Raw genomic sequence first — 20,996 nt, 5'->3', positions numbered from 1 at the left:
TTACAGAGTTAGGACGAAAGCACTTAACCATTTTGAATAAACTGCACTAATTTGTATCACCGGTGGTTGTAAAGTTCCTTCTTGGACTATCTCACATTGGTAGGGTTTGTAAACTTAAAAAGTTGATAGAATAACATGTCTTTCATTAATGTTTATTTTCTTTGTTGCTTTTGACAAGTTTCCAGCGTGAGGTGAACAGTTTTATTGACTATTTTAATGTTTATTTTCTGAAGGATCTGAAGTCTGAAACTTAAATGTCTGTCATAATTTAGTGATTTCAGTACTCATTGATTTGCCAGAATAACACATTTTTTGAAAAACAGAACAAAAGAGGCAAAAATCTGGACAGTTGAAAATTACTGTTATGAACAGTGTTAAAAGTACTTGGTGCTCCTTGTGTGTGTAACCACTGTATGGGAGAACTAAAGGAGATTATAGATGTGAGAGTGTTCGATCTCGCCGTTTGTTCTTACACCTGGGTTCGGAGCCGATCCTCGGCTCCATGTCGGCCGCTTGCAAGCTCTGCATCGAGAAGAAGCTCGAGACCAACCTAACTCCCACAATCTGCCTTTACCTCAGATCTAGTTTGCCGCTGCAGCGTTCGCATCAGTTTGATGAGCTCGAGCAACTTTAAGCTAAGATTTATATTTTTTCTTATATTTCTTAAGAAATTTTCGTCAATATTATCTAGTGACTGTGTGTGTGTGTGTGTTTATAGTGTTTCGAGAAATCCTCAGTTCCATATAAAGTTATTTTAACTTTATTAGAGTTTTCCCTCGGGGCCTAACCCCACTAAAGTTACTGGATTGGACATCCCTTTTACTGGATTGACTATTGGATTGACCTTTTTACCGGATTTGACTAAACTTACTGGATTAGACATACTACTGGATTTGACTTTTATTAAATTTAACCTTGTTACTTTAATAAGATGTCTGAGAAAGCTAAGTCTGGCTTTAAACGTTGCCAATGTGGGCAAAAGATGTCAGTGACTGATAACCATAGTTCCTGCGTCTACTGTCTTGGCCCTCTCCATCTGCAAGAAGACTGTTCAATTTGTCATTCTTTCAGTGGAAGGGTCATGACAGATAGGCACAGGAAACTTATGGATAGGGGTCTTTTAAAACCTACCTTTCAAGAGGCTCTGGATGCAACAGACCAGGCATCCAAATCCTCGAAGGAATCGAAGACGTCGGAGCCCAGGTCATCGGCTCCGAGCTCTTCAGTTAAAGTTCGATCACCGGTTCCACAGACTTCGGGGCCGAGTGTTGAACTTTTGTCAGTATCCGAGCCTCGAGTCTTGGAACCGGTGATGGAGCTCCCTCCACCGACACTGTTGAGGTCGGCTCCGTCTTCGATTCCTTCGACGCGCTCTTCCAGACCCCTCTCCGACACCAATGTAGACCACGTGGTGCAGAAACTAATGGAGAATACGGCCTTATCCAAACTCATCTCTGTCTCCTCCCAGTTGGTGTCGAGACTCGAAGGCCTACCCTTATCTCCATCTGTTCCTCCTCCGAAACCTATCCAGTCTACGGAGCCAGAAGAGGCTGATCTGCTGATTGTGGAGCCCTCGGTGCCAGAACCGTCCTTCTCTCGGTCGGCGCCATTCACCTCGACTCCGTCGGATCCGGTACCGGAGTCTTGGAGCCGAAGATCCATCCTTGGTTCCGGGACCGAGAGTCGGACCGATGTTTCGGTTCCGACTCTCCCTCTCGGGGCCTCGGCTCGGATCGACTCGGCTCCGTCCTCGGGGTCGATGCCTTCGGTGCCTGTCTCGGGGATTCTTCCCATTTCCTCGGAACCGGGAGATACCTCGACTCGGGACCCAGGGGCCTTCGACCTCATGAGGAAGGTGTTGTCTACCCAGACAACCACATCAGCAGAAACAGCTTCTCCTCCCCATAAAGGACCGTTATCCTCCTCTGCACCCACGGCTACATCTAAGCGTTGAGCACCTGTGTCTCAGCCACCCATGGAGGGTGCCCCCTCTTCCTCGGAGGCTTCTTCGGATGCTCCCACCGAGGAAGTTCCGAGGAAAAGATTGTGTAAGAGGAGACACTTAGATTCTCCACAAGAATCATTGACATCGGACACTGACTTAGATGAGTCAGAAGGGTCCCCAAAGTCACCCTCAGAGGATGTCTCTTTTTCTGACATCCTGGAGATCCTAAAGCAGAGAAGTGATTGGCAAGCCCTCCCCCCTTCTGAGGATGAGTCAGTTTTGCTGAAGGCATTCGGTGCTCGCCCTTCCTCCTCCTGGGTCACTCTGCCCTTCGATGAGTTGATGGAGCTGATTGCTCGAAGGGCGTGGGAGACGCCTGACACGGTGGAGCCAGTCCCTAGAAAGCCTAACAAATATATTACTGCCCCTCAGGATAAGGCTTATCTGACAAAGGGAGTGCCAGTGGACGCTATGGTGGTGGCAGCGGCCATGAAAAAGGAGATGTCTGAATCTTCCTCATCTGTCCATCCGCCTAACAGAGATTCTAGGACTATGGACAGGTATGGGAAGCGCATTTTTAGTTCAGCGGCTTTTTCTATGCGATCCCTGAACTACTTGACCCACTTCACACGGCTACAGAGGGATCTAATCAAAGAGTTGGGAGATACCCTGCAGGGTACTACAGACGCTGCTATTTCAGAAAAAGTTACAGCACATCTCAATACCCTTACATCCATTGTAAACTCGTCCATGAGGCTGATCTTATACGCAGCCGAAGGATCGAGTAGGGCAGCAGCTTCAGCGATTGCTCTTCGCAGACAATCCTGGATGCGCTTATGTTCTTTTGCGGAAGCCTTCAAGTCTTCCTTTACTAACGCCCCATTTGATGGTGCCACTCTCTTTGGCCCCAAAGTAAAAGAGACCCTTACCCGGTGTGAGCAGGAGGGAAAGACTCTGTCTGCTGTCGGAGTCCGTTTTTCCACCCCATCCAGACTGTACCCCAAAGGGCAACGTGGTGGAAAAATGTGGTTTCGAAAACCCCAAGGATCTTTCCCAGGCACACAGGGTGATGCCCCCTCTAGAGGCAGAGGAGGGGGCAGAGGTGGAAGACGCCGCCCTGGCGGCAGAGGGGGTCCGCAAAACCAAGGTGACAGGGATACACCCCCTGGAAAACCTTTCCAGCACTCCTGAGAGGAGGCCCGACTGTCCTGCTCTGGAGGCAGTCGGGGGTCGCTTAGCTTTATACCCTCAGGCCTGGCAAAATTTTACATCAGACAACTGGGTAAAAAGCGTTGTTACCAGAGGCTACAGAATACCCTTCCTATTGCCCCCAATTCCGAAGAGAAGACTCCCAGATGTACCGCCCCATCTGCGAGACCCTGCAGCTATAGAAATTTCAAAGCTGCTAGAAAAAAGAGTCATCCAACCAGTCCCAGCGGACCAAAGAGGATTCGGAACTTACTCAAGGTTCTTTTTAGTTCCAAAGAAGACAGGGGACTGGAGGCCGATTCTGGACCTAAGCAACCTCAATACCTTCGTCAAGAAAGAAAAGTTCTGAATGGTCACGCTTCAATCGATCCTTCCATTTTTACAGAAGGATGGCTGGATGTGCTCAATAGATCTGAAGGATGCATACTACCACATCAAAATGGCCAGGGCGTCCAGGGATCACTTGCGCTTCCGGCTGGGAGCCAGCTACTTTCAGTTTCGAGCCCTGCCCTTTGGTCTGACCTCAGCCCCCAGGGTTTTCACCAAATGCATGGCAGTGGTGGCGTCTCACCTGAGACTCCTGGGATTCCAGGTGTTTCCGTATCTGGACGACTGGCTCCTTTCTGCCACCACCCAGCGTCAACTAGTTCAAGCCAGGGATTACACACTACGGCTTTGTGTTCATCTCGGAATTTCCGTAAATTTCGAAAAGTCATCACTACAGCCATCACAGCATATCTCATTCATAGGAGCAGAATTGGTTACGCATCATTTAATTCTAAGACTTCCTCCAGAAAGGATAGCCTCACTACAAAGCCACATTTCTCTCCTTCTGTCATCCAGAAAGTCCCCAGCAAAACTGGTTCTGAAGGTTTTGGGTCTCATGGCAGCTTCTCTCATTGCGATACCATTGGGAAGACTGCACATGAGAGTTCTACAATGGCTACTGTTTGCACAATGGTCGTTCCAACAGCTACCTCTGACACACGAAATTCTGATCACAAATACATGCAAATCACACCTAGACTGGTGGCTTCAGACTTGCAACCTTTCCGGCGGAAGACCATTTGTGCTACCCATGCCAACAGCTACGGTGACCACGGATGCTTCCCTGATAGGGTGGGGGGGCATCTTTCAGGGACAGACAGTCCAAGGCGAATGGACCAATTTAGAGTACAATCTGCACATCAATGTCCTAGAGTTGAGGGCAGTGTTTCTAGCGTTGCAACACTTTGCTCCCCTTCTTCCTCTAGGGACTATTGCAGTTCAGACGGACAACATGTCCGTAGTCTGGTACATAAACAAACAAGGGGGAACCAAGTCTTATCAGCTATGCAGAGAGGCCATGAGAATCTGGCAATGGGCGGAGTCCACGGGTCGCTTTCTGATTGCAACGCACATCCCGGGGTCATCCAACGTCATAGCCGACAGGCTGAGCAGAGCAATCCTGTTGCCTCACGAGTGGTCCCTAAAACAGTCAGTTGCGATTTTTCGCAAGTGGGGCCAGCCGTCCTGCGATCTTTTTGCGTCTCCAATGAGCGCCAAATGCAGGAGCTACTTTGCCCTATTACTCCCTCCATGGGAAGTCCCTAGGGACGCGCTGGTTCACGATTGGCCCCCGGGTCTCCTGTACGCTTTTCCTCCCTTTCCCCTGATTGCGAAGTTTCTGCAGAAAGCCAACAACCTGCAAAGGACGATTATCCTCATTGCCCCATTCTGGCCTCGTCAAATTTGGTTTCCCTTTCTTCGGGCACACCGCATTCGGGGACCCTGGATCCTGGACCTGGAGCCAGATCTACTGACCCACTCGTCAGGGGCTCCCCACCCCTCGCTCTTCTCACTCCATCTAGCAGCTTGGCTGCTCCGCTTCCCTACTTAGCCAGGACTGATCTTCTTTCACCTACATTTCAGAATATACTAGTGGCTTCTCATAAAGCTTCCACTACAAAGACCTACACTAGTAAATGGAAGCTCTTTGTTTTTTGGGCAAATACACATCATTTGGATCCTGTTATGGCTCCCTTAAACAAGATCTTGGAGTTTTTAACAGAGTTGTTCCACCAAGGAGCTTCTCCTGCCACTTTAAGTGTGCAATTGGCTGCCATTTCCAATTTTCATGTGGAAGAAGGTGGGGCACCTATTATGGCCCACAGACTTTGTAAGGCCTTTTTAAAAGGATCTTTCCATATTAGACCACCAGTTAGAACTCCTACATCTCCTTGGAATCTGAACCTTTTATTGTCTAAATTGATGTTGCCTCCATTTGAACCGGCTTCCTCTTGTCCATTGAAGTATTTGTCGTGGAAGACCCTCTTTTTGGTGACCATTACATCGGCTAGGAGGGTGTCAGAGCTTCAGGCTCTTTCTATTAAGCACCCTTATCTGATTTTTCATTCTGACAGAGTATCTCTTTGCACTAATCCATCCTTTCTCCCCAAAGTCTGTTCTATTAATAACATTAATCAATCCATTGAACTCCCTACCTTTTTCAAAAATCACTCCAATAAATTGGAGTATATGTTACACAAGTTGGATGTTCATAGACAACTTAGATTTTACTTGGATAGAACAAAGGATCACAGGAAATCAGATCAACTTTTTATAGCCTTTGCGGACAGCAGGAAAGGTGTAGCAGTTACCAAACGAACCCTTTCCAAATGGCTAACTGATTGCATTATATTTGTTTATGCTACTTCGGAACAAACCTTACCTTTCAAACCCAAAGGACACTCTACAAGATCAGTATCTACATCCCTGGCTCATGCAGCTCGTTTACCATTAGACACTATTTGTGCAGCTGCCACTTGGTCTAAACCATATACATTCATTTCTCATTACAAGGTGGACAAGGTTTCTAGGGATAGGGCAACCTTTGGTTCCACTGTGCTCAAGAACGTTCTCCCATGAGTTCCTCAGGAACATGGAGCTTAGGTCGCTACCCAGGTGTAAGAACAAACGGCGAGATCGAACACTCTCACATTTAGAAGTTATGTCCTTACCATAACGTTCCATGTGGAGTGTTCATCTCGCCTTTGTTCTTACATTCCCACCCTCCCACCCTCAGGAAGAATGTACAGTTTGGTGCCTGGTCTGGTTTATTCTGCTTCTGCATTCGCAGTTGTTGTGTATATATGTATGTACATATGTATATATAGGTATAAGTGTTCTTGCAGTTATGTAGTTTTTGCATGAGTATGTTTCTCTCTCTGACTTCTGGTTTGCTTGCAAACTAGATCTGAGGTAAAGGCAGAGGGGGATTGTGGGAGTTAGGTTGGTCTCGAGCTTCTTCTCGATGCAGAGCTTGCAAGCGGCCGACATGGAGCCGAGGATCGGCTCTGAACCCAGGTGTAAGAACAAAGGCGAGATGAACACTCCACATGGAACGTTATGGTAAGGACATAACTTCTAATTCATTTTATTTCGATGCTAGTTGTATAAGGAATACAATCATAGTGTAATTTGAATCTTAAACTCAAGATTTAAGATTCTAAGAGGAGGACATTCCTAGTTTTGAGCCTTCTGTACCAGGTAGAATGAATAGCTGATATGAAGACGGAAAGAGCTTTCAAAGCTCAGTTTACAGTAATGGTGGGCAGGTCAAAAGCCACCAAGTTTGAAAAGCAGAGCAAGGGAGGTTGGATGGGAAAAATCACTAGCAGAGAGTCAAACTGTGTTTCCAGATGTTGCAGGCTACAAGTCTTATCAGACGATGTGGCCAAACATATATTCTCTTTAAGTTTCGTTCAAGGAATAAAATAACCAATGAAAAAACAAGTGAAATGTGTAGCCTAGCTAAATCATTAGACAAAACAGATTTTACAAAACAGAAAGCAAAATACATAAATGAGCACAGGAAATACAGAAAGCAATTCTGTTAGGTAAGCAATTTCAGTTCAGACACAAAAAACATAGTATGCAGGGCAACTTTAGGTAAACTGATTCCCCTGGGTGAATACACTCCGTTGTAATATCTGAATTAAGCAGGGGTCTGCTAGACAAGCAGATGCTGTGAGGTACATTTTAGAACTTTTTCCAACCTTTTGATCCAGTGATTGCCTGAACAAAAATCATGTGCTTGGGAAAAGGAATTCAATCCTACTTTTTTGTTTCAAGGAAGAAATATGTTGTATGCAACTTTTAATGTTCAAAGACGACCAATTACCAATAAAGTTTAAAAAGAAAATGCGGAGGATTCATATATCCGGGAATAGTACCTGTCCACCAACCATCCCTCATCTCAGTATAGGTAGCCACTTTCTCTGTATCCCTGTCTTGTGTTAAATTGGAATTGAAATTAAGGCATAAATACCTACAGTCATATTTAAAGCTGCTACTCTCATGTTTGTATACAGCATGCCTCTTCATCCCCGACCACCCTACTCCGAAAAGGTCGCCACTTTCTTTGTACCCTTCTGATGTCAGACTGGTTCAAAATCGAAAAGATAAGGACAACATAATATATTTGCTGTCAGATATATATATATAATCATTATGTGCATTCACTCTTTCCCGAAAGATAGCTACTAATATATGCAGTAGATGTTTAATTGTCAGGAAAGCGAAAAAAAGGATTACAGTAATGTTTACAATTTGTTACTTAAAGAGATGGTGCAATGCTCCTATGCAAGCTATAGCGACCCTTGGTGCACCTTTTGAAGTTTGTGTGGAAAGTTAAAGAAATAATGCCCACACTGTCCCCAGCACAACGCAAGATACAGTGACCGCTGAGGTTTGGGAGGAGTGTTAAAGAAATAGTGACATTGTCTCCAGATCCTCCCACACTAGTAAAGAGACCTTCTGTATACACCTATGAGCAGGGCTTGGTTTACACTAGGTGTGGTTCATGGCAGAAGCAAGTACTAAGCCAATGTCTAAATCCACTTATACATCTTTGGTGTATGGGGTCCTTCAGCAGTTCTGACGGTCTGGATACTTGTATGTTATGTATTTATCTCTTTATTTTTTGAGGGATGAGTATTAAACTGAACAAGTGACAGCATGGTCAGTTGCATTCATCCAGGCATACCACATCAAGCAGTTGTAGTAACTTCTATGTACAATTCAGATGTCAGATCATGATAAGAGGATGACCGTGTGCTTCTCCTTTACATAGCCATGTTTTTCACCTTTACGTTGATTCACTTAATCACATTAGTCCGCAAAACCAAAATAATAAGCAAACCGTAACAGGTAGCTAGTCATTTCCCTCCAAAGAAGGCAACTACAGCATTTATGTCTACTCTCAGTACATATCAGCCATCCAGTTAAGTAGTTCATCTTCTCAGAAATGCACACTAGTCCTGCTAAGCTAGAAAGTGCCTGTTTAAACTGAGGAAATGAAAAGAGGATTAGTTAATGTCATCTAGCCAACCCCAACCATAAATTCTACCCAGCAGTTACAGCCACAGCATCTGATGGTATACCTTTCAACTCTCCCTGATTTTGACTCAAATTTTAACTCTGTCTCTGTTAATCCCTCCCAAAATGGTGACTTTTGGAGAAACAATGGTAAATTACACTTAATAAATAATGAGAATATTTAGTCACTGACTTATTTTACTTTAAAAAAATGTATATTAATTCACGTTCTCTTGTTCTGTCAATGTCTTTGTTAATAGTACTAATATTTTAAGTATCCCTGATTATTTCTGAATTTGTCCCCGGTTCTTTTGAGATTTATCCATTATTCATTGAGAGCTATGTCTGATGGCTAAGTAATATTTCAGCTCCACATCCACAGAAACAAGTTAGCACACATTAAAACATGCCAATCCAAGTTATGCCACTTACAAGACAAAGCCAGAGAAATATTGCCCAAAAATATTGGGTTGATCACTGCCAGCATCCCTGTAAAAAATAACACCACCTATCTTGCCTCAACTATCTACACAAATCAGAAAGACAGAAATATTGCCAAAAATGTCCGGTTGGTTACTGCTACCAATATTGTACAAATACTTATTTCACCATATCTCTCAACCTGTTAGCACAAGAAATCTGGACAAAGCCAAATATAATGGGGGGACAAAGACCCAAAAATAGGGAGAGATTTTAAATATTGCTTTTATAAGCTTGTTTGCTGGAATAAATGTTTTTGTGTTAACATTCATTTTCTAAATTTTTATTTATTTAACATTTGTTGACTGGGAAAGTCCAACTAGGACAGAGCCTATTTTCAGCGGAGGTCTGGGGAGAAGTGCTCCAAGCGCATGTCTTTGGAATGTGGGAGAAAACCGCAGCACCCAGTGGAAACCTATGTGAGTGAGGGAAGGATATGCCAATTCCACACAGAAGGCACCCCAGCCAAGAATCAAACCAGAAAACCTCTTGCTGTGAGGTGACAACATTAACCGCTGCACCACTGTGCCACCCAAGGCTATGTAATATGAAACTCTCATGTCTGTCCTTATTTAGTGACTTCAGTTCTAAATGATTTACTAAAAGATCATAACTTTTATGAGAAATGAATTAAAAATAGGCAAAAATCTGAACAGTTGAGAGGTATCTGTCTTACCACCACTCCAGTCATCTCAAATGTCCATACAAATCCAAAAGATTATCAAAAGTATTTGGTTGATCTCTGCCAAGAGGCAACCTTCATTTAAAATAATACACTTACTCACCATTCTGCTTCATGCAGTGTGCCCATGACTCTGCTGTGCAGTGCGTCCCCAATTTGGTTTCAGATAACAAATATATGAAAACAAAAAACCCTTCCTTAAGGCATACCTTTGCTCCTACATTTGAGTTCTGCGTAGTCTGCTCTTCTGTGACTTTGCAGCGCTTAAAAATGTGATTTATGTTAAGTGGCGCTGAGTACCACCCCTGAATCTATCTATGTTTTTGGGCACAGTTTTATTTTTCCTGAGGCAATTTACTTATTTATTTTGTAAAACAAAGACACATTGATCTAAAAATAAATAAATAAACTAGAAGAATGGCAAGCACAGTGCCATGGCGATTGCCTAATTCACCTGTGAGTAAGGCTGGCCACAATAGTACGCATATGTGCGTGTGGGTGGTGTGTGTGTGCATGTAAGTATGTGTGTGTGTGTGTGTATAATATATATGTATGTGTGTATATATATATATATATATATATATATATATATCTATATGTATATATGTATATGTATATATATATATATATATATATGTATATGTATATATATATATATATATATATATATGGGTCTACTCTGTAACAACGAAAGACCAGAAGAACGAAATGCAGAACACCAAGACGAAAACAACGAAACCCCAGAACACCAAAAAACACGTAAGTTTACAAAACACACACAACACACAAAACACACACACAACTGCCCCACACTACTAAACAAAACACCCTACACTAATGATAGGCAAGGGGGGGCAAGCCCCCCTGCACCCCCCACATTCCCCCTACTTTAATATTCTAACTCTGAGATCGCACAGACACACAATGCAAACACACCCACACAGTACAGTCCCTCACACACACACACACCACAGTCACAACACACACTTAACACACACACAGCATTTCCCCTCACAAATACACTCACACACACAAACTTACTACAGCAGAACATGAAAAGCGCTAATTCAAACTCCCGTGACATCAGGATTTTGAATTTTGCACTTTTCGGTGTTCTCTGTTTCGTTTTGCCTCGTTCTGGATTTCGATCTTCTGGTCTTTCGTCCAGCTCAAGTAGACCCGTATATATATGTGTGTGTATATATATATATATATATATATATATATATATATATGTGTGTGTGTGTGTGTGTGTGTTAGTGTATATATATATATATATATATATATATCTACAATAATGTCTGCCACCTTTTTGTCTGTTAATGATTATGACAGCAGCGTGCTTCAAGCATTAACATTTAAATAGACCAGGCAGAGGTGACATGTAGGTGTAGAATTTGGACATTCTTAAGGCCCTTTCTGCATATTCATGTTCTCCAAGACTATTATTTTTGCAGTCTGAATTGTACCCTTTTATCTACTAAGCACAGCACTGGATTCAGTAACATGCCAGATGAAGGAGGCATGCGATATTTATTCATCTTCCAGGAGTTGAGTAGCTGAGAAGTTTAGAAATTAGATGAGCTGCAGACTATGGTCTTCTGATATTGGTAGATGCATTGCGGTCAGAGTTTAAATCATTGGCTACCTTTGTCACTAGATTTTTAATGTCAATGATGGTGTTTTAGGATTTGTCTATTTATTTTATAATTATATTGTATGAATTTTTTTGCCAATTGTCATGATGCATTTACTGTTCAAGGTGAGGTGTAATTAGTGGTGTATTGGTCTGTATTTTGTGTAAACCTTCTTGAAAAATGTTGGCATATTTTAAATTAGTTATATTACCCAATTTAGAGTCAGCAGGTGTGAATGTCCATCTCCCATTTCCTATCTTTATATCTGAAAAGAAGATTCTAAAAACAAGTGATCACTGTACAGAGCATTGCAAGACACCACTGCTACACCCCCCTAAGTTTTCATGTCCTTCTGCTTCGTTGGTGGTTCTCTCACTTCGTAACATATGGATTGGCATTTAATACTTTTAGATTGGTGCTTTGTGCTGCTATATAGAATAGTGACAAAAGCTTTAAGAAGGTCAAGATATGCAGTATGCATTGACAGTCCATCATCTGGAGTTACTTTTACCTTTGAAAGAATTCTTTAGGCTCATACTGTTTATTCCATAGCTGACAGCAGTATGTCATTTGTGTCTTTTTTTTTTTTTTTTATTTCTTGATTTGCAAAAAGTGAATTTGCGAAGTAGTTTGAGATTAACTGGTAGGGCTCAGAGTCTCTGCTTACTGGTGCTATCAGTGCATTGGTATTGAGTACATATTCTCCCTATTTCTGAGACCATCCCAGAAATGGTTGAACTAGTTGGGCAAGAGTAACAAAATTGCTAATCCACAAAGGAGCGTCCTCTTACAGGTAACTCTGTTTTTTTGCATCAGGTAAGGATATGAAAGGCCTTCTCTTTGCAGATGATCAAGTGCCTGTTTTCAGTTTGTATACCATTGATAAACTAGGGAAAAAAAGACCTGTGCCCAAGTTCTGTCACTTGAGGACCATTCCTCTCAGAGTTGGGGGAGAGTGTTGTTTGTGAGGACCATAGATGCTCTTTTCTCCAGTTAATTACAAAGCACTTTAGCAGAGTTTGTGTCCAACACTCGCTACCAGATATTTAATTAGTAGAGAATTGGAATGGAATACCTTGGTTAGGTCTGGAAGGACAACTCCTTCCAGCTTGCTATTTTACTGTGAAGAACACTGTAAGAGTGATGTGTCCTTTATGGAAGTGATGTCGGCAGATAGAGCATATGTCTCTTTCTATTCTCTAAGCTGTGTAAAGGATGTTTTCTTCGCACTTCATTCTCTGCCTTTAGGCATTTTCTTGCCTAAGCATGCAGATGTTGCCTTGATTAAATGATGCCTCTCAGACTACAAAAGTTAGACCTAACAGCATGCTGTTCACTGCTCATTGCTGTTGAACACAAATGTTTCAACTTGGTGCCAACATAAGCATGTACTAGGTAATTTTCACTGTACATTCTCATGTGATTTTATGCCATGTTGTATGTGCCAGGTATTTATCCACTACTTTTCTTTACATGCACACGTTGCTTGCCCCTTGTGCTGGGCTTCACAGGGCTGTTATGTGAACCATTGCTGAAGATTCTCCTAGAACATGAAATACAATAGTAGCTAAAATCACAGGTTTTTGTCCGTTTTTTTTTTGTGTACTGCAGGCCAAATGGGTCATTTTCTTGCAGGGAAAAACTTTGGCCCATTCCAAATGGCTTTCAGATGGTAATCACTTACACTGAGAGCAGCTCTTTTGGAATCTGGCCTCTAGTGTACTTAACACCAAAGTAAGTCGCTCAACACTGAGGGCAAGTCTTTAGAAGTAAAGGCAGACTTGCACAGAGAGCACCTCTTTTGGAATATGGTCCCTTCTGTTTTACTGAGTGTGCGCCATTTTTGTGATTTATCCATGTCCTGACCTTTCCACTTACCTTTCAAGTCAGACTTGTTTCACACTGTTAAGCTTCCCTTCTGTCTGTATGTTTTGTTTATGCCTTTCCATAGGTCATAGGACTTAGAAGACTGTTTTATATTCATATCAGTGCTCGGACTGTAATGGTTTCTTTTCATGCATGGCTAGCTATTCAATTTTATACTTTAGTGTAAAATGAACTGTGATTAAAGAACCACATATTTGGAAAACTGGCAGGACTTCATACATATTTTAAGTGTGGATCGCTGATAGGAGGACGCACCGTGTATATGACAGGCTCTACTTTGTTTTTGAAGCAGTAAATAACCTGCTTTTTTATTTTATTTTATTTTTTTTCAGAATAATACTGAACAGATGAACAAAATTCAGGAGCTGCAGGAGAAGCTGTGTAAGGTACATGTAAACATTATTTAAGTTACACTGATCTTTGCTAACTTTGTCTCATGTTCACTTCATTCTTTCATTTCACATTGGGTACCTGAAACTAAACAATTTCTCTAATACATGTTTTGAGTATTGGTCATTTAATTTGCAATTGACTAGCTGAAGACATTTTGGTTGAAACTGGATGACTGAAAAACATAATTTCATAGAAACCTGAAACATGCACTTTTTTATTTAGGTACAAGCTCTGGCTACTTTGTTATATCCATCTTTGGGGAAGCCAGACCTCAGAATAAGAGATAAAAACAAGTTTCACACTAACGTGTACTTTTGTCAGTGTGCCTCAACCAAGTTAGTTAATAATCACTAATTGTCTGATTGTCGCTTGTTAATATTTGCTGCAAGATTTTGTTGAGCTTCCTTTAGCCCAAGGTGCGTGCAAGGCTTGGTTCATTCCACCTTCATTTGCCTACAGTGTAACTTTGAGCAAGTCACTTTACCAGACAGTGCTACTGGGTCACCCTTGAAATAAGACAGTTATGTCCTATGGGCTTACCCAGTTAGCAAATGTATAAAATAGAAATAAAGGTTTGGATTTCACTTTGCAGGGAAATTAAATTTTAGAAATTTATATAGTTTTAGAGTCCGCTACCAGTAAAGAGCAGTTTTAGCAAAACTCTTGGTTGGAAATATTTGTGAGAAAGGTAAAGGTTCAAAAACTGAAATCCACTGACAAAACTGCGACAGGAGGAATTAGACTGAGTGGCACAAGCTTACCTTAGAATGCCCATCCTCAAGGTTAGCCTTCCCATTGAGATTCTCAGTACATAAATTGACAATGGTAACAAATTTTCTTTCTCTTTTTCTTTCTCTCTCTCTCTCTCTTTTTTTTTTTTGCTTCTTAGAGCCAAGCACCTGGTATAGAAAAATCATAAGCAAGATATCCCAATCTGTATTATACCTAGACCTGCAGGTGTCCCTAGTATCAGCAGGGTGTGTGTGTTGTCTTTCTTGCAAGATGATAAGGAGTTTTTTTTTTTGCATGCAGTAGATACAGAGTTCCTGGGCAAACACGCTTGGGATGAATGTTGCTGCAGATAATCAAAAGTCTGAAGTGCCATATGAGCAAAGCTGCTCTTACAGTACATAGAACTGTATCCCTTGCAGTTTCTTTAATATTTTCATCTCCACTGACGTTCCCATAGGAATGTAGATTTTTGCCATTCACTGTTAACTTTTACCAAGTGTAATTGTTTTAATGACTTTTTTTTTGCTGTCAAGGAAACAAAGTCATGAGCAAAACATATGTGCATACATACGTGTGTGTGTATATATAGATATAAAACTTTGTATCCAAGCAAGCAGGAGTCAGCAAGCAAAGGCAGGCAACAGCACAATGTTGTATCTTTTGGCTTTTCCCGGTTAGGGGTCGCCACAGCGGAACTCCAGTCTGCTAATGATTGGCAGTAGATTTTTACGTACCGACTTGCCAGGCCTGACGCACAATCTTCAACGAAGGTATGCCCATTCACGCATGTCTCCACACAGAAGACGCTTTAGGTGAGAATTGAACAGGACAACGTCTTACTGTGAGGCAACAACGCTACCGCAGCACCACCACCACGGCTAGAAAATAAATACAAGTGTTGCCACCAGACCGTAGGACATAAAGCTTTAATAAAACAACAAAATAAAATCAGATAAGCGCTTTCGGGTAACACACAAACCTTTCATCAGTTCTAATACCATTGAGAAAGACAAAGCAGTTTAAAATACTTAGAAACTAATCAGCTACTGGAATTCAGGGCAAGGCCCACTTACAAGCATTTCAGACGTTTCTACTGTGTGTGTGTGTGTGTGTGTGTGTGTGTGTGTGTGTGTATATATATATATATATATATATATATATATATATATATAGTTTCTCTTTATAATCTCGAAATACTGAAATCTCGAAATTCAGTATTTCGAGACCATGAAGTCGAAACCATCACAATACAGACACTTAAAAAGCCGAAACCAGAACACCGAATACACAGTACACACCACACAAAAACCACAACTCCCACACCACAAAACAAACACACACACCAAAACACAACACAGGCACACTCCTACAATACAGAAATGCAGGGGGCAAGCCCCCCTGCACCCCCCACCCCTTTACTTATATATACCAACTCCGAGATCGCACAAACTGAAAAAAGAAAACAATCACACACAGACATTCTACAGTCCCACACACACACACACATCTCAGCTTACACCTCCCTAACCTAACCCTCACATTCAGGTCAGAAAAACGCTCACATACACTCAGTTACCTGACATTCCGAACGCCATTGCAAACAGACACTTCACGTAACGTACCGGAAATGCATAAGCGTAGATTCTAGATATTCATATTCGCTCTTGTGCACTTTCCGCATTCTGAAGTTTCAGTTTCATGGTCTCAAAATGCTGAAATTCAAGATTTCAGTATTTTGAGATTATGAAGTGAAACTATATATATATATATATATATATATATATATATATAAAGAGAGAGAGAGATATAGATATATTTATATCTATAGTATATGCACTTGTCTTTACCTATTAGATTCTCATTAATTCTTTTCACCAACATATTTTAAATTCTACAAAAACTTTGTTCTTGCTCCATTAAGGTAATACTGTTCTAAGGGCAAATCTAGATGTCCTTCCTTGATCACATTTGCAGTATTAATTACATATAGGAAGTATCCTACCAAGGGTACTGTCCTTCCAACCAGCATACCAAAGCTTGGTTGCATTTCTGTCTCTTAGTATGACCAATGTATGACCCAAGCATGAGAATACATGGTAGTATGTACGGGGCATACAGGCACCAAAGTCCTCATAACTTTCTTGCCACCAGCCCAAACAATGAGACTTCAGCCATTTGGCCTGTGTCACTTTCCATTGTAAGTGGACAGATAAATATCCTCGTTTGGGGAACCTTCCTCTTAGTTCTTTTCTGACTGAAATATTAACTTTTTCATTTCAACTAAGAATGAGCAAATGTGGCTGTGGGAGGCAGATACCATATAAAGGTTATTACTCCAAATGCTTATTCTCCTTAAGACCTGCCCACAGTTATACATAGTGCTCTGTTTGTCAGTCTTTCATTCCTAAAACCTAAGGCAGTCACCTATTTAGAAAATCAAAGACCTAAGGAACTTACACAGGGCTTCTTATTCATCTAGGTTGCACCTCTTTCTGCTTCCTCCCATGTGTAATGGTTATCAGGCACCCTGACAATTCATTGACTTATCTATGATTGACTTACAAATAAATCACAAATGAAAGCAATCATGAGAATGTGAACAGCATTCCAAAACATATACAAAGAGAAGAAAAAAAAACATTTTTGTAGGTGTTAGGTGGAGGAGACCCTGAAGAGGTGGAGATATGCTCTAGAGAGAAGAGGAATGAAGGTCAGCAGGACTAAGAATATGTGTGTGTGAATGAGAGGGAGGATAGAGAAATGGTGAGGATGCAGGGAGTAGAGGTGGTGAAGGTGGGTGAGTTTAAATACCTTGGGATCAGCAGTTCAGAGTAATGGTGAGTGTGGAAGAAAGATGAAGAGAATACAGGCAGGGTGGAGAAGAGTGTCAGGAGTGCTTTGTGACAGACGAGTACCAGTAAGAGTGAAAGGAAGGTCTACAAGAGGGTAGTGAGACCAGCTATGTTATATGGGTTGGAAACAGTGGCACTGACAAAAAGGCAGGAGTCTCAGAGCTGGACGTGGTAGAGTTAAAGATGTTAAGATTTGCACTGGGTGTGACTAGGGTGGACAGGATTAGTAATGAGTATATTGGAGGGTCAGCCCAGGTTGGAAGGTTTGGAGACAAAGCCAGAGAGGCAAGACTACTTTAGTTTGGACATGTGCTGAGGAGGGATACAGAGTATATTGTGAAAAAGATGCTAAGGATGAAGCTGCCAGGTAACAGGAAAAGAGGAAGGTCTAAACTAAGGTTTATGGATGCGGCGAGAGAGGGCCTGCAAGTGGTTGGTGTGACAGAGCAAGATGTAAAGGACTGGAAGAAATGGAAACGCATGATCCGCTGTGGTGATCCCTAATAGGAACAGCCAAAAGAAGTAGTCTATCAACACCCACACATCCCCTGCTTATTTATATGCATCTACTAAGAGGGCACACCATCGTGATAAAAGTGCCAATCACTGGTGGGCCCCACAAGTCAACCTTCTGGGGGAAGGGGTAGAGCCCTGCAGTGGCACACCAGTAATGGACCATTTGAGTCTCAGTCACTTATGATTCACATACAAGCCTAACTCCATGATCATGTTCCTTTATGAATGTGTTGCTTTTTCATGAAAAAAGTCAAAAGGGAGGTCTCTCTATTTTTTTCTTGTAGGTAAAAATTTAGGAAGAATGCTCACCCAACTTTTGTGTTATCCCTAAAAGTTGATGAGTGGTAGGAGACGTCCGAAGAAAAGGCTGGACCCAACAAAGACTGCTGTGAAAGTATTGGCCAATACAGTTTTCTGTCAAGACAAAAGTTCTGCAATAGAACCTTTTGTATTATTATTAATAGCATCATAAGCCACTGCCTCCCTCCATCTCCCTTGTTTTTTTGTAATTTTTTTTATGCCAGGGTGTAAACATTTACTTGTTCTCAGTAATGTCCTCTCAGGGCTTGGCATCCCTGTCTCAGTTGGCATGAAAGCCTGTCTGTTATGCAGCTCAGTTCAAGATGCATAACTGCAGGGTGAATGGCAGGTGCCCCGAAGCTTTGAAAGCTGGCCAGTTGTTATATGTTTAGCAGGGTGTAACATATATTGCTTAGGCTATTGCTGCAATGATCATTCAACCATCAACTATTACGGTAAGTTTGCCTACACAACTCTATTTTCCTCAATATTTCCTTTCAGTTCAGGGAAATAAATGCCAAATGACAGGAGGCCCAGAGCAGAACCCTGTTGAACTTTACTGGAGACATGCTTCTTGCTGTAGGCAGTAAACCCCTACATTGACAGTTTGAGTTCTGTCAGAGAATCAGTTGACTATAGATCACACTGCATGTGGGTTTGTTAAGTTGAGAGAGTTTATCTGTGATACCAGCATGTAAGATGAGGTCAAGGCAAACAGTATGGGTTTTGATGCCCTTGTCCAGGGTGTTAGTTATTCTTTCAAAGCAATCAGCTGTATTTAGTAGGCATAACATAACTTTTCAAGAGCCAAATTGATTTGGGTCTAGTTTGTAGGTGAAATATGCTATTATTTTTCAGCTCAGAAGTGACGCACTAAATTTTCAGATGACACTTGGGAGACTAATAGCTTTCTAATTTCCACGGTCAGTTATGGGGCTACCATTGTGTAATGATACCAGTACAAACATTTCCCATGCTTCGGGTACATATCCCATGAAAAGACTAAAATTGAAGAGGTTGAGAGGGGCTTGGAGAAGTGGCGATTACTGGCAGGCAGCCGGGGTATTAACATTTCCCAGGGAGCTTTTTTGTGGGTATAACCTAGTGCAAGGTGATTTTGTGAGAGATAGGAGCATCTTGGCTGAGTTGGGGGTGTGAAGTTAGCACTTTGTATGATTGGCAAGGATATTAGCAGTAGCTTTAGGATCAGAGTGAGAGACTCCATTGAACATGGGTTGGGTATAGTAATGGGCATACTTTTTGTTTTCTGATGTTACTGCCAAAGACCTTGTGGTTATCTTTAGAGATGGAAGAGTTTCTGTGTTTGCAGTCTTTGTTAGTGTGCTTGAGGGTTTTAATTTTTAGTTTTACTCTTTTTTTTTATATTGTGAGGAGTGGGAACACTTTATAGATAGCCTGAAGTTTCTTGATTAGTCTTATTTTGTTAGTAGGTCATCTTCTGGTTACCTCCTTGTATTAACCTCTTATTTCATCCTGTAATAGATCTCCACAAATATCAGAAATGCCTCCCCATAAAAAAGCTTACTTATCCAAACCAATTATTCTGCCCATTGCAGGCTTGCTTTTTGTCAAGTATCTTACTCTTGTTTTATAAAACCACAACAAGTTGTAACAAATTGCATAACTGAATGAAAAGCTATTGTATTTTTTAATTCTTATTTATTTTCTTATCCTTTAGTCAGTGAAAGCCAGCTCTGAGGCCACTGAACTTCTTCAGAATGTGCGCCAGGCAAAGGAGCGAGCTGAAAAGGAACTGGAGAGACTGAAGAATCGTGAAGACTCAAGTGATACTGTTCGGAAGCGATTACTTGAAAGTGAGGTCAGATGTTAGATTAACTTTCCTGTGATAACTTATTGTTACTGGGTGAAAGGTCATTGGTGTAGACAATACCAGATGTCTAGAAACCATTATAGTAAGTAAACTTGTGGATTATTATGTGAATGAATGTGTACAGATTTTGTAGTGTCTAATGTCCATGAATCTAAAATCTGTATGTATGGGAGCTCTGTGGCTGACTGACTCATGTTTCCCTGAACTGCAGGCTGTGTGACACTCTGTTCAAAGCATGAATGTTCTTTGGACTCTGGGTCATTGGGAGTTTTCTGGAACTGTCTTTCAGGTGCCAGGTATATACTATTTGCAGTTTTGCATCTAGGATTTTGCCTCTTGGCTGAAAAGTAATCTGCCATCATTTGTTCTGTTTGGCTAGGCTTAAAAAAGCCCTTGTGGTCGTTAGCGTATTAAACACCTATGATGCTATATATGTAAGGAGCGCCTGTTCGAGGGTGGGCAAGACCCATTTATGACTCCTTAATACCCCATTGTTTTATGGCTAGTGCTACATCTGTTGTCTACTTTCTTTTGAGAGAAATGGAACTGTAAGTCTCTTGCTGTTGCATTGATACCCCTAACACTTTTTGCCAGTCCTCACTTTGCAGAAATTTGTAATTTAGTTTGTTTGTTTTTCTAAAAACTTTTGTCAGATGGTGGAGTCCATGATGCTGGAAACTTAGAAGACTTGCTTACAAAAGCAGATGCAAGCATTAATATGACTCCATGGACTAGGCAGTAGCTGTGCATGTTCTGCCTAGGAGGGAAGAACATTAAAAATAAGTGAATTATTTCATACCATTGTCCTTTGCAGGAGAGTGAACATTGCTGAGAATTTAAGGGCTTCTTAGATGTCTGTGGTGAGAGAGTTTTTCTTTGTGCCTGTGACTGGTCCTTACTCCAGGCCAGCAATCGAGGAGCTTCAGTCCTCACTACATAATTTGTGAGGGGCGGTCACTAAGAGCAAAGATGGATTCACACTGTATTTTCAGATGCAGCTCCCTGCACCAAGCACAATTTCCCTTAAGAGCATACAAGGAGCACACTGCAGATCTGGGTCTGGACTCTCCTCCTGTCTGCAAGCCCACACAAAACTCCACACTGACCACTTTGGAGCTCTATGTGTCTGTTCCCAGTAGCTGACACACACACT

At 41.7% G+C, this 20,996-nt stretch overlaps 1 protein-coding gene across 1 annotated transcript in view; it reads left to right on the top strand.

The window, feature by feature from the left end:
- The window catches only part of CIT (citron rho-interacting serine/threonine kinase), a 3,433,971-nt gene that overhangs the window by 1,300,023 nt on the left and 2,112,952 nt on the right, over positions 1 to 20,996 (top strand). Inside the window, exons 15-16 of the mRNA XM_044069760.1 lie at positions 13,531 to 13,584; positions 19,691 to 19,831. Of these exons, the coding sequence (XP_043925695.1) occupies positions 13,531 to 13,584; positions 19,691 to 19,831 (195 nt within the window). The remainder of the gene's footprint in view (positions 1 to 13,530; positions 13,585 to 19,690; positions 19,832 to 20,996) is intronic.

Source organism: Protopterus annectens, chromosome 4.part0 (genome assembly GCF_019279795.1).
Source record: "Protopterus annectens isolate FY-2018-M chromosome 4.part0, PAN1.0, whole genome shotgun sequence".
Taxonomy (NCBI): Eukaryota; Metazoa; Chordata; order Ceratodontiformes; family Protopteridae; genus Protopterus; species Protopterus annectens.
This window is presented reverse-complemented; position numbering and strand designations above follow the sequence as displayed.